Below are 14963 nucleotides of genomic sequence, written 5' to 3'. Positions count from 1 at the left end.
GTTTGCTATTGTGGATTGTGCTGCCATAAATATAGTGTTGCTGGGTACTTTCTCACATGTAGATTTCATTTCCTTTGGAAATATTCCCAGGAGTAGGATAGCTGGATCATATGGTAGATTCCTAGTTGTCTAGTTGCCAGATTTCTAGTTGTCTAGTTGTCAGTATTGGCTCTCATAGTGGCTGCACTAGCCTACATTCCCACCAGTAGTGGAATAGAGTACTTTTCTCCCCATATCCATGCCCGTAGGTGTTATTAGATTGGAAGAATCTTTTATAACTTAGTGACCACTGGAACACTGAAGAAGAAAGAGAGGAATTCAAGATTGTATCTAGTGGAATTATAAGGCTTCTAATTTCCTTAGATGTGATGCCTTCAGGATGGGGGTGTGATGGTTCCAGCAATTACAGTGCAATTATAGTCAGAATAAAATTGCAATACAATTATATTCAGAATAAAAACCATCTGTTTTGCATAGGCCAACTCCAACCCCTTGTAATGCCTGGCTAGAAATGGTGACATTGACTGCAATGTATTTAGATGAACAAAATGTTATTCTGAGCTTTTATATCTAAGTGACAGCCTATGAAACACAGATTTGTCATAAGATAGAAAATGGGATTCAGGGATGAATGATTGTGGATCTCAAGTTCATATGCACAGTCAACAACTGATAATTGGTCTTGTTCCTTAAACTTAATACATTGATGCATTACGCAGGACCACCGAAGTGACTTCAAGAGAAAGCTGATGGCTCGTCCAAGCTATTGGCAGGACTTAAAAATTCTCTATATCAGACAGAAAGTATTTTCCCCATAGCTAGTGTTTTCCAGGTTTTGTTTGTTACAGTGAAACTCAATACAGTTGGAATGAATTTCAGTGTAAGGAATGAGAGAGGGCTCCAGCTTTTCTTTCTTTCAAATTGCTAGCTGCTTATCTTAAAATCATTTGTTAAGGACCTCATTTGAAAATGGGCATGTGCCCAAAGCTGTGGAAAATGATGCTAATGGGAACTTGGAGAGAAACCGAACAAAAGAAAATAAAAAAACAAACTGTTGTGATTTTGTTTCCAAACAATTTTATTTCAATTCAGATGAATTCAATGTTTAATGAGGCTTTGTAAAGACATTCATGTGGGAACTCAGAGGTGCTGCTCCACCTGCACATCAGGGGAGCTGAGCCGAAGCAGCTGGGAGGAGTAAAGCTTTTGAGAGGCATGTAGACAGCAGAGGAGTCATCGCAGCTCCAGCTGCCACGTTGCTGGAATCTGCGGGTGACTCCAACCTCTGGACTGTGCTGTGAATTCAGTTAGTCAAAGTGACCTTTCTGTTGAGGCAGCCAAACAGGCCTAAGTGATAAGGATGGCGTCCTGGGTCTCTCTGGCCTCACTTGCTCTGTTCTTTGTCATTAGTCCCTAATCACTTTTTTCAGAGTTGAAAACTGTTACTAGAAACAAAGAACGGTTTGGATGTCAGACAGCTAAGGGAGACGTGGCAGTAATCAAGGCAGTTAAGAGATTAGTGGAGGACACGGGATAATCTGAGTCTTGCTTGCGCAGGACAAGCAAGAGCCATGGTCCAGGGCCAGGATGTTAAATATGTGAATAGTGTGTATTTTAAATTTTTTGACAAACACGCACATGACCAGCCAAATAGTTGATTTTAGAAATTTATTATTATTATTATTTTTTTAAAAAAAGCAACTTCCAGGGTTTTCCACTGTACAGGTTCAGCCTAGTCTCCTACAGCATGGCACAGTGACAACTCTTCCCTCAGGACAACCATTCAGAGACACCAGAGAGCCGTGACTATCACAGATTTTTTCCAGACAGAAGAAAAGAGTTAAAGGAAGAGTTTCACGTTAAGTGTATTCAAAAATTGTATTCTAATTTTTAAAAAATTGGTTACCCAAGTATGATAATATAGTAGAGCTCAGACAAGTAGAAAAGGCAGTTGACTAGAATATCCCATTCCCATCGTTGTGTATTGACAGGCTTTTCATGGCATATATCTTTACATAGTTCATGAATTAATTCAACCCATTTTACACAGCATTACTTTATTTTTTAAATGAGTTGGTACTGGGCTGAAGCTGTTGCTCATTCTCTTGTGAATTTCTCCAGTTTTTTCATGATTTACTTTTCCCCTTCTGACACAGTATTTGATTGTAGTGCATATGACATCAAACATAACATATTATCATGATGAAATATCAGTATTTGCTTGATACCCCCCATGGCCAGGTATCCAAGACTGTGAGTGACCATATGCACCAGTTCTGTTCTTGACCTTGGCAAAGGAGGGACCATGTATCTTTGCAGGAGTGAGTACCAAGCTCCAGGTAAGAAGCGGTGAACTGGCTGTCAAGAGAGGGGACTGCCTCCATGCTGATCAAAGTTCTCGTTAATGCTGTGCAAACAAGGGTCTCGTCGTCCCAGTAACTATTTGTACATTTAGAAAAGCAATACAGTCATGGAAAGGACCAACAAGCACAGCTTGGTAGAATAACCTGCCATGAAATATCACTGGCTTTATAATAATTTACTACAACTTTTCTTTTTATTCACACTGGATAAGAAATGTTTCCATCTAACACATGGAATACGAATATGTACAACGAAAAGTTGACTTTTATTAAAAAACAACTTTATAAGGACAATAACACAGGGGTTGAAAATTGAACTTCGTGCAGTTTTCTGGTCACAACCGTATATTTCCTGCCTTTTACAGGGGATGACACAAACACTGATGGATTTTGTGAACCAGCCAGAGAATTTTTCTGCCTGTCTTTAGCCTGCTCTAAAAACATGGCCATGCTCATCCAATGTGGAGAAGCTTCTCCTTTTTAGGGCTCTGCATGACTAGGAGTGACATGATAAGTCAGTTTTAAGGACAGACCCTGCTAATCCTTTTAAAGAGCATCATTCCCGAATAGTTGCAGTTCCCTAGTTAATCAAAACACATTGCCAGCACAGAATCTTGGAAACTGCACAGGGCTGTTGAGGCTGGGACTGTTGCATGCTGCTCACCCACCTGGGTGCAGAGCCATGTCAGGGTCTTGGCTTGGGTGTTCTGTGGGCTGCCCAGTCATGTGGCCGGCTGTGGCACGGGGAGGACTGTTTTGGACTGCCAGCAGTCAAAACAGTGGCCATGGGCTCAACATCTCTACACTGTGAGCCTGAGGAACTCATTCTCCTATGGAATGGTTTTCTGGGGCCCAGTAATGTCCCCACCCGTGGGTGAGACACTCTGGCCCCTGCTCCACAAGGGGGTTACACTAAAGATGCAACCTAGTGCTCTAAAAATAGACAATGCAGTAGGGCTGGATGAAGGGGAGCAAGTTGCTTTCCAAAGCCCTGGAAACCATCTCCAATTTTTGTGCTATTGGAAGGCCAGAGGATTCTTCGAAGGGACCGTGGGAGGGTAGGGTATAATGTATAGGTGGGGAAGTGTTGCTTTATGACCTTGAGCTTCCCCACTACCCCTTGCCAATGGTTTACTTTTGTTTTGTATGGTAGGGATGGAAAATAGGACCCATCTCTCTCAGTTGCAATGAATAGGCAGTCGTGAGCTGAGAAGGATCTAGAAGAATTAGTGCTGTGACAGATTGCTGTGTCTGCCGTGGGCATGCACCCCAGACACTCATATCCCATGAATGAGATGGTTTGATATAGTCCGGAGGGATCTTCTGAGGCCATAGCCCAAAGCACTAAGTTTGGCCTTTATATTCTATTTTGTTCCCACAAGACGTAGAATGTGAGAGGTTTGGGACAAGAGCTTTAGGACCTGTGGAATGCTGTAGGGCAGATGCTTTTGAACAAGTTGGTGTAGGAGCCCTGAACAAGGACCTCTGGTGATGAAGCTCAATGTGTAGCGAGTGATTTCAGGGCTTATTAACTCAATAGACTCACAGGGACACTTAAGAAATGGGTGTGGTCCTAGCAAGGTAGGAATTTCAGAGCATTTCTGTGTTGTGCATATTGTGGTATCTCCTTTGAGTTAACAGCTAATGCTATCTGCAAGTTGGAAAGCAAAGGAGAAATACAGTTGCATCCACACAAATGCTTCTTTTGAGGTTAATTAAAGAACCTGGGGATACTTGGATTATTATGCTGTGTCTCAATGCTATTTAGAAGTTGCTGGTGCACAACTTCATCAAGAAAGAAAAAAAATCAGTGGTACCATGTTAACTAATGATCAACTCAAGTTTGTCTCCAGAAAACAAACCTTGGTTTTTAACATAAATCATGAACAAGTTGTGCTTTAACAAATGCCACTGTCCATTGATTTGGGGGACCATGTCTGGCCAGAGCCAACAACCTCTAGCTCTAGCTCCTGCTGGCCTGTGGGTTTGAGGGACTGTCTGATGCACCCTTCAATACTCTCCTGTCATGGCACACAACAGCTTGCACTTGCACATCAACATAGCAACATACCTTTTCCATCTGTAAACACCTGCTCCCCTCCTGGTGTGGAAACGGGGAGAGAGCGGAAGCACAACAAGGCGTGTGAGTTAATGTATCTGCAGGTCACAGGAGCCCACCCTCCTGGGTTCCCATGTGATGCTGAGTTTCTTGCCACACTAGACTCCTCAAGCTTTCCCAAAGTTGAAGGCCCAAGTTTCCACCTTCTGGGGTGGCACGAGGTTGGAGGGGGGGGTGGGATGGTGCGAGGATTCCTTGGTGAAGGAGATGGAGCAGAGGAAGCAAGGCTGCGTTTAGAAACCCAACAGTGCTATTTCTTACCCAACTCCTCCATTTCCCCCTCTGAAAAAGGTTTTTGTTTCCAGGTCTCTGTGAGACACAATCCCTTCTGGAGCATTTGGCAGTTTCATGGTCTCTGGAACCTTCTAGAGGTGATGGCTGACTGGCTATAAATGTGACTGTATTTGCCTCATCATTTGCTCGCAGGCGATTCAAAATTTCGTTGCTTTCCGCTGATCACCATTGCTGGTGTACTGACATTGTCAACCGATTTAAAAAGTGTGTGAATTCAGTGGGCTTTGTCACCACTCTTCACCTCCACCTGGAAAGACTGTTCTAAGGCCACCAAGGCCCCTCCTCCCCAAAGTTTCTGAGAGAGCCTAGAGCCCAGGGCTTGGGTTTAGACAGAAGGTCTTGGAGGGGGGCGGGAAGGGGGTGGGGCCCTGTTGGGAGGTGGAGCCTGGGGAGGAGGGGGAAGGTTAGAAGGTGGGGATGGGATGGGAGGGGTTGGGGCACTGGGAGGTGGGGGAGGACAGTGCGGAGCAGGGGGTGGGGGAGTGTAGATAGGGGCAGGAGGTGGTGAGGTGTTGTGGTAGGCATTGTTGAGGGGGTACTTGACCGGCTGGTTGTTCTTGACTCTGGTGAAGTTGATGCAGCGCCCCTGGAAGAGAATCAGAGAGGTAGTCGTGAGCTGGGCATGGCCACCACAGCAGGCCTGTGGGCAGAGGAGAGTGTGGAGGGAGCTGCGGCTTACAACCATCACGGGACAGGGAAATTGAAGCTCAGAAAGGGTAAAGCCCTCTCCTAGGGCTGCAGAGCCCCAGAGACCCACAGAGTCCACAGCTTTCCTTGCTGCTGTTTGAGGAGGTGTCCCCAAGTCTCACAAACACAAGGAATGTATCAGGGGCACTCCTGGAGGCAGCCGAAAGTGAAGGTCAGCTTTTCTACTGTAATGCAAGGGTGCAGAGTGAGTTGATCACCAGAATTGTCTCACAGTGTGGCTGTGTACTTGAAATTGCCCCATCCCCCCTGAGTCATTGGTACTGGGCAGTGAATTAAGGAGTTAGCTGGTGTGGAAGAGACACAGATACCCAGGGCTACACATTCTGCTTCCTGACCTTGTCTTTCCCTGGCTCTTTCACAGACAGTTCAACCTGCCCTTGTTCTGATGTGGGAGTCCCTCTTCTCCCAGATGCTGCTGAGCCTGTCTGGGTACCCAGAGGTCAACGAGAAATACAACCTGGGAATATTATACCACTGAATTGTCCACTACCCTGAATTCTTCTCCCACCATTGCTGGGGACTCAGATTGGTCAAGGCAGAGCTGACAGCTGGGGACCCCACAGCAGCTTCCTCAAGGTGTAGAGTCCAAAGTCAGCTCCAGGCAGCCTCATCTCACCTGTTGTATGGCACTGTGATTACCAGCATCACAGGCATACCCTCTGTGCCTTCAACAGGCCCACCTGCATTGGAAGGGAGGGCAGTTCTGGCATTTTCCCACTGTGCATGCCTACCTTCCTGGTTGCGATCATCTCTTACTTTTCCCTTGAGACACCTCAGCCTTACCTAGGCAAGTTATGGCCATGTGCATGGCCTCCACCCCAGTGAGTGTCAACTTTGCGGGCTCCTGGCTACCCTAGGCCTGGGAGCATCTTACTGCTCTCAATTGTGTATTCTCAATGTCTGCAAAATCACTCCTCCATGAGGCTGCCATTTCCCTCTGTCCTTGAGCTCATTTTTAAACCCAACACTAGGATTGGGAGCTACATGGCTTAGGCAGCAGCGTGGGACAGTTCCTGACCTCTTGATCCAGGAAACATGGTCATCCTGGGTCAGACCCATCTAGAGAGCCCAGACTTTTCCTTTCCAGACCATTTGGGAATAACTTGAAGTGGGGAGAGGTTGAGAGTTTGGAATTTAAAGGCTAGTTAGCTCCGGGCCAAGAACAACACCTGCAGCCTGTATACATCCTTTGCAGCCTGGAGTTCATCTCTAATTACAGGTTACACAGCACATTGCAGTCTGCATACTGCAGCTTTCTAGCTATCAGTGACTTGTCTCCCTGATCAGATGACCAACTTCTGGAAGGGCATGACCTTCTTTTGTGCTTTGCTGCCCCATATCTCAGAGCCTCATGGGAGTGCTCTGCACATATGATACTCTGGGTCACACACGATGAAGTTGTTTGAAGCCACTTGGGAATAATAGGGATTTGGGCAACATTAACAATGAACTGAAAATTCATTTGCAAAGATACAGGCATTAGAGAGAATCTGGATGGGGAAGGGCCAAGCTTGACCGACCTGCAGTTAGTTTAAGGATTACAATGCCACATTGAGCTGGAAGAGCATCAGGTTCTCCGAGTTTGCATTTTGGAAGATTTGACCAGGACTTAACCTTACTCTGGGATCCAACTCTCTGCAGAAATGTCACCGTGGTCTCTTGCTGCTTGGATAGAACACTCAACTCATGTTCAAGTGTTTAGGTGTTCTGTTGATTTTGCAACTCAGTACTGTGAATTCCTGGTTGTCCAAGCAACCCTCTTTTATAGCTTTATAAATCTAAGCTATGGCTATAGTTTATTTATGGCTCTGGATAAAGCTCTTTCCTTCAAGATGTGAGGGCCTGATGATTACCATCTGTGATGAATTCCTGTAATGACAACGCAGAGTCAGGATTTACTGTACCACCTATTCTGTCCTTCATTCCTAGACAGGCTAAGTCAGACCAAGAGACTCAGGATATGAATTTACTTTAAAGAAGAAGGGAAGTTAGGAGCCTGGGAAAGAGCTGCTGGTGCTTGGGTTTGGGTCTCCATCCAGTTTCAGCTCTCTTTTTAAGCTTGCCACTGGGCGAGTGGTGGGAGAAGTGGAAAAGAGTAGGGCGGGGGGAGGGCGGCAAGAGAAGAGACTATTTAATCCAGAAGCCCATTTGCTTCTTTCGCGCAACTGTGACTCTACTATCATTCTCAGAGGCTGTCTTATCTATAGACAAAAATCAGAATTTCTCAGCCTTTTTCTACCCATGACTCCATTTAAAACCCATAGGAGGATTCTTGAATGTTTCCAAACAGGTCTCAAAGAATCCGTGAAATAGAATATGACCTCTCACACTTGCCAGCTGAAGATGAAATGAAGGAAGGCAGTGGAGTCTGGGGACTTGGGGAAGACCAGGGAGCCCGACTTTTCTTTTTCTTTTCTTTCTTTCTTTTTTTTTTAAAGATTTATCTATTTTTATTGGAAAGTCAGATTTACAGAGAGAAAGTCGGAGAGAATGATTTTCCACCTGCTGGTTCACTCCCCAAGTGGTCACAATGACTGTTTTCCTGTGCCACAAACAGGGAGCTGAATGGGAAGTGGAGCAGCCAGGATGTGAACCAGTGCCTACATGGGATCCTGGCACATGTAAGGTGAGGACTTTAGCCACTAGGCTGCCATGCCTGTCCCAGAAGATCCACTTTCTGTGGCCTGTGGCATCCTCAGTGGTCCATCCACAAGTTTACAGCACCAGAACCCTGGGCTGTGGCTCACCTTGGTCCTTGGTACTTTAGGCTGAGCTCAGATCTCTACTAAGCAGCCCAGAGAGGAAGGGACCAGCTCACAGCCACCAGGATGGCACACCAGTGTGCTGTGGGATGGGAATCATCACCACCTGTCTTTCACAGGCATCTTGGGATTCAGTCAATCGTTTCTGGTGAAAGTATGAAATAAGGCATGGCCCATGGTGCCTGGCAGATGCAGTGGAGTCCAACGTTGCCTCTGAATCTGGGTACACAGATGCTCAGAGCGAGAATGACCTTGTTTCTGGTGAAAGTTCAACTGGGCATGGAATCAGGTGTCTCCACTCCTAACTGAGCACTCTCGGAGTGAACAGTAGACTAGAGAATCTGTGCTCCATACCTGGTTTCTGTAGTAAGATTGGCCAATAAGGAAAAAATAGCATTGTGGTGCAGTTAGGCTGACATGTGGCACCAGCCTATATCAGTGCCCATTTGAGTCTCAGCTGCTGCACTTTGATCCAGCTAGGGAGCTTGGGAAAGCAGTGGAAGATGGCCCAAATGATTGGGACCCTGCCTCAATGTGGGAGTCCCAGACAGAGTTCCAGACACCTGGTTTTGACCTGGCCCTACTCCAGCCAATGTGGCCATTTGGGGAGTGAACCAGTAGGCAGATCTTTCTCTGTCTCTGTAACTCTGTCTTTAGAATAAATAAATACATCTTTAAACAAGCACAATAACAAAAGCAGAGCATTGGCTGTGACCAAAACCTTCTCCAGGGTCTGCCCTTTGTGCCCCTTTCTCCTCCTGATGCCACAGAAGAGAAGCTTACTTCTTAGTGGACCTCCCACAGTGCTGTGCACATGCTGCGGGATGAGGATGCACTTATACATATTTATCTTTCTGAACAAAGGTTCAGATTCAGCAGAAGCACATCCCTGGTATAATTTACAGTAAGACAGGTGGTCTCAATAAGAGGGGTGTGACTCCAAATGAAGTCCTTACAACCTGGAGCCAGAGGCGCCAACACAAACACCATAGCACTTAGACCATATAATTGGCCTAAAGATCAGTTTACACATCATTTTTTTTTTCTTGTGAGAGGATAATGGGAAGGCCAGATGTTCTCAGTGTCACACATGCCAGCAAATCCCCACCAGTGTTTGGTTAAAAGGTTGCTAGGATGATTGGAGCCTCTCACTTCATAACACTGGTCTTTGTAACCCAGTTTAATGCTCTACAATATTGTTTTCTGGCAGTTTGATTCAGATCCAAGATTTGGCGTTGACCTCAGTTTACCTCTGCTTCCTCATTTGCAAAGTATGAATGTCAGTTCATACATCACCAATGCAATGCTCTGGTTAAGTCAGAGGATTAAATGCAACAATGTGTCTATCAAAGTGGTGATTTAATAGGATGCTAGCTGGTTTTCCTTCTAGGCTCGAAAATGCCGTTGGGACTTGGCTGTGTCTGAAAGTCTTCTTAGCAAAGCCCCGTGAGCCTACAATCACTGTCTTCACCAAACAGAGAGCAACACGAGGCCCCAGCTACTCAGCCAGATGGTGGTTGAGTGGTATTCAAACCTAGCCCTGCTTGCTTCAGGAATTCATCCTCTTTTGATTGGATTATCCTGGATAAACACTAAGAGCACAAATAACTTCTTGAGTGACTTATACATAGTATCACAAGATATATGTAGCACATAGCCATAATCCACCAACTCTTTTTTTTCCTTTTTATTGATTGCATTGCATTATGTGACAGTTTTATAGGCACTGGGATTCCCCCCACCCCTCCCCAAACCCCCCCCCCCCATGGTAGATTCCTCCAGCTTGTTGCATTACCACAGTTCAAATTCAGTTGAGATTCTCTCATTGCAAGCATTTACCAAGCATAAAGTCCAGCATCCTATTGTCCAGATAAGTTCAACGGTTTCTTGGGGAGACCATCTCTGGTCTGAAGGTAGAGCTGGCAGAGTATCATCCCAATCAATTAAAAGCCCCGACATTACATCAGTAACAGTTTATAACGTTATGGAATTATTTGACATGGTATTGAGTAACCAATATGTTGAAAGAGAAAAAGAAAAGGATGCAAGTTCTGAACCACATCCTGTGACTTCTACATTGACATTTCAATTATTAGTTTATATACAACCAGGTTCTATACACCTTAAAATGTCTATAGATTACTATTCAGCTGTCTCGTGTCTATTTTAATTTTAGTATTTAGCAGTTTATAGCGTTGAAGCATGATTTTGCTGAACCTGGCTGTTTTTCAGGTAGTCTAACTGTATAACTCTAACAAGACATATGTCAACAGTTTAGGTGAACAGTTTAGGAGGGATGTGCAGAGAAATCTTCAATACCCCAGTGAGGAGTAACTCATCTTTGTGTTCCACCCAGTGAGTTATAAGTGCATCCCCGCTGACCGTTTCCTGTCTGTTTCTAAGCTTTCCTTGTTGTTCTCTATCTATTCTAGTTTGTTTGTTTGCTTGTTTGTTTGTTTTGAGGGGTTTTTGGAGCGATCCTGATGGTCATTGTGAGACAGGGTGGGGACCCAAAGTCGGAACCAGGCAAGGACCAGAGAAAGCTCCTCTCCCTAGTCCTGAAGGAAGTTTACTGTTCTTCTGTTTCTGCGGACCTCTTAGGGCTCCTGGTTGTCGTTCCGATGACCTTGGATCCTGCAAGGCAGAATTTGGACTTCCATCCCATGAATCCACCAACTCTTAATGGACGTTTCAAGAGATTTTTCCAGAACATAAGTGAATCCACTTCACATCTCAAAATTGTTTAATGGCTCCAATTTTTTTCTAGGTTTATTTTATTTATTTGAGAGGCAGAATACAGAGAGAGACAAGGAAATTTTTATCTGTTGGATTACTCCGTAAATGACTGCAGTGGCCAGGACTGGGCTGGTCTCAAGCTAGAAACCAGGAACTTGCTCTGGCTCTTCCACCTGAGTGCAGTGTCCCAAGGACTTGGGCCATCTTTTGCTGCTTTCCCAGATATGTTACAAGGAGCTGAATCATAAGTGGAACAGCCAGGACACAAACCAGTGCCTATACAGGTTGTTGGCATTGCAAGAGGTGGCTTAACCTATTATTCTACAATACCACTCCTCCCAACACCTTTAAAATAAAATTCAAGTGCATTTGATGACACATGCAACCCTTTGCCATTAATGCTTTCACTGTGTAATGGGGTTATGGGTCCAGCATTTTCACCCATAATAAAATTGATGCTGTAACTGGATTAGTTCAAGGGTATGGCAGCCCAATCTCATGTGATGCCATCAAAACTCAAGTCACTTTGGAACTCTTTACTTGGATACTTTAAATTCTTTTGGAGCAGTTAGACTACACATCTTTTTGTACTCCTTAGTTCAGCTGTTTGTGATGCATATTTTCCTGTTGGTCATTAGTTTATTCTTAATACTAAAAAATTGAGAAATCAAAATTGTGGGCTTTCCCTCAGCTCTTCTATGATGTGGTAAGGATTCAAGTTTGCCTGCAGATTCTGAACTTGGGTTTGTGGGATCATGCGGGAGATGTGAGAAGAGTTGTGGGCTGATGGTGTGCAACTGTCTTGCCAGTGGTGAGCTCATGTGTGCTGAGTGTTATGAAACATCTGTTTGCATATCAGGCACGCTCAGTGGAGAGGGAGCTGGCCTTCAGAGATGGTTAAAAATATGCCATAGCTCCCACAGATTAAACCAAATAGTTTCCTATGAACAGAGGTCATTTAGGGAAATTGGATTTCACGGAAGAACACTAAACAATCAGATGGAAAAGTGTTACACGTAGGCCAAGTTTCCTAGGACAAACACCTTTCCTCTCCGGCCTACTTCTGTCACAGATCGTCTTGCTTGGAGAGCTGTAGGTACTTCTGAAATTACGAATGGATTAGGTTTCCATTGTTTGGAATTCAGAGCATAATTCATAACTGAAACCACTCGTGTGTGTGAGGGGTTGGTGGAGGGTGGGGTGTTTCTTGGGTTAGACCACAAAGGCTCAGTGACGTACTGAAGGTAATTGAAGTAATTTTGCCGAAGTTGGTTCTCCCGTGATGAATTAGGCTCATGAGCAGAGTATAATTGGAGGGCGGGGTGGATGACTTAATGGCATCTCCTACCTAGTCTGTGATTCTCTTCACTTGTCAATTTGTTTCTGCATTCATCTGTCTGACAAATGGTTTTTGACTGTCACCTATGTCCTAGATTTCTCACAAGGTGCTGCTGACAGTATTCAGGTGCTTGTTCTTATGAGGAACATAATCTAGAGGTGGAGATGGAACGTGGTCTGTGGATTTCATAGATAGATGGCAGCAATCGTATTTGTGATCTGTGAATCTGACATTGGCCACAGTTGATTGGACCAGAGGTGCACATTTAACTTGACCTAGGCCAATCAGTTTCTCACTCTTGAGAATTAGAAGGGCCAGTGCATGACAGGCAGTTGCACACTTAGGGCTGCTGCTTTAGCTAGAGAGAATCCTTTAAAAAGGCGCAACTGAGGAAAGCCATTTACTACCAATCAGGGATTAGGGCATTCCGATTTCATTTCTTAAAAATTTTTCTCGCCACTTACTTCTCCCTATTCTCACTGTCTGTCATCTTCTATAACTTGGGCCACCAATTAAACTGGTCTTGTTGCTTTTGGTCTCTCCTTTTTATGCTGGTGTTTTGGTTTCCATGTAAAATTTGCGCACACAAACATAAAAGTGTAAGTATGTTCAGACAAGTGTGTATACACATGCCACCTTCTAGATGGTAACAGCCACATTTCTCAGCAGGAGCTGCTGCCTCCATTGCAATTCTCCCTGCTGCTCCATTTCTTTAAAGTCTGCCCCTCAGCCTGACTCATCTTTTGTTGTTTGTTGTTGTTGTAAAGGCAGATTTACAGAGAAGGAGAAATAAAGACCTTCTGTCCACTGGTTCACTCCACAAATGACCATAATAGCTATAGCTGAACTAGTCGGGAGCCAGGAGCTTCTTCCATGTGGATGCAGGATCCTCCAGGCCACACACAGGGAGTGGGAAGGGAAGTGGAACAGCCAGTACATGAACCAGTGCCCACATGGGTTCCCGGTACTAATAGATGGAGGATTAGCTAATTGAGCTATCATGCTGGCCCCCTGAGTCTTTTAAAATAAAGACACCACACTTGAACTTCACTAGAGAGAGCATGCATGCTACAAGCCCACTTCTATGAAAGAGTCAAAGGGACACAGAACCAGCCAGCTGTTACCAAAGGTGGAGCCAGGGCAAAGAGAGGGACGTGTTAGGAGTGGTCTCCCTTTCCCCCATCTCCTGCTTGCCCTACCCATAAGTCTCCCAATACAGGCTGCTTTTTATGTGCTACTTGAGAAAAGAATCCAAGGTCAACTCTCTCGGTTGATTCATTTTGCTGACACACGCTGGCATATTCTCCATAATAATGTCCTTGGACGCCAAAAGCAAGGGTAAGATGAAAGCCCAGAGGAAATATTTGGTAACACGAGGAAATCAGAATTAAAAAAAAAAAAAAATAAAGGGAGAGGCAGAAATAAAAACGGTGTATCTTTAGCAAGACACATGTAAACATCAAGTTTGTCCAGGTTCATTACTGAGATATGACTGACTGAACAATAAAAGCCCCGTTTTTCATCAGAACACAATGACTTAACAATATAAACCCACTTTTATTGGAAGCATCTGTTTTCTTCATTGAAAATTTGGAAAATGCATAAAGGAAGGAGGAAGAAGAGGAAGGGAGAGGAATTTAACATTACAGCACTCAAGAGTAGCATGTGTGTTTAGCTTTTCAGAGGACACACATACCACATTAGCATGTGTATTTCTGAAAACAGGATCATCTTGTATGAAAGTTTAAAAAGTTCACTGTAACCATTTCTCCCCTGCCATTTTCAATGGCTGCAGAAACTCTCACTTGGCAGCCCCAAAGGCAGTTTGTAAGTTTTTCACTGTTGTGCACTGAGAGCCTATTTGTTTTGTCTCTAGTATAAATAACACTGTGATAGAACTTACTCAGACATAAATATTTCATCTACCCATCAATAGAAAAGAAAGGGGAGTAGAATATCTGGGTTGAAGTTCATGCAATAAAAAGTAATAAAAGTGGTCTTAAAAAGTTCACAGAAAATATATGTTATAGGAAAATTATGGAAAACTTATATTATGAAAAAAGCATGGATTTAGAAACACTTGGATTAGAGTATTTGTCTTTTTATTCCATTTCTGCAAACTTTAAATCACCTCCTACATTGTCCAATTATCTTTCAGAAAAAAATGTTCATTTGTAGTTCCAATATTTTTTCATGAGTCCTTCTGTTTTTTTTATACTTTCAACTTGACTTTTACAATTAAATTTTTTTGCCATTTGTGGGAAGGAAGTGCATCATCGTTTACATGTTTGTTGTTTTATGACTTATGAGATGAGCCAGTTTTCTGTGTAAACATATGAGTCCTTTCCTACTCTCCTTGATTAAGACTTGCCTGCTCACACCCTTTCCCCATTTTTCTACTGAAGTTCTGAGCTTTTCTTATTGATTTACAACAATGCTTTATAGAGTCATCTGTAACCTTTAAATGTAAGCTATTCCTTTGATTTTTTATTTACCTTCTAATTTTACTTATGTTCTTGTTAATGTACAGGAGATTTTTAAAAATGTGAGTAGCCAATTATATCCATTATAGGATCTGTTTTTCCATATATATTAGAAAGCCCTTTGCCATTTTCCCTAGTTACTTTTTAAAAAAGTTTTAT

General features: G+C 43.8%; 1 protein-coding gene across 1 annotated transcript in view; it reads right to left on the bottom strand.

Annotated features, from left to right (window-relative positions):
* Window positions 1–1639: 1639 nt before the first annotated feature.
* The window catches only part of ANTXR1 (ANTXR cell adhesion molecule 1), a 194909-nt gene continuing 181585 nt past the window's right edge, over window positions 1640–14963 (bottom strand). Inside the window, exon 18 of the mRNA XM_058667911.1 lies at window positions 1640–5362. Within this exon, the coding sequence (XP_058523894.1) occupies window positions 5102–5362 (261 nt within the window). The 3' untranslated portion in view covers window positions 1640–5101. The remainder of the gene's footprint in view (window positions 5363–14963) is intronic.

Source organism: Ochotona princeps, chromosome 8 (genome assembly GCF_030435755.1).
Source record: "Ochotona princeps isolate mOchPri1 chromosome 8, mOchPri1.hap1, whole genome shotgun sequence".
NCBI classification, from domain to species: Eukaryota; Metazoa; Chordata; class Mammalia; order Lagomorpha; family Ochotonidae; genus Ochotona; species Ochotona princeps.
The sequence above is the reverse complement of the archived record's forward strand: the minus strand, read 5'-3'. Positions and strand labels throughout refer to the sequence as shown.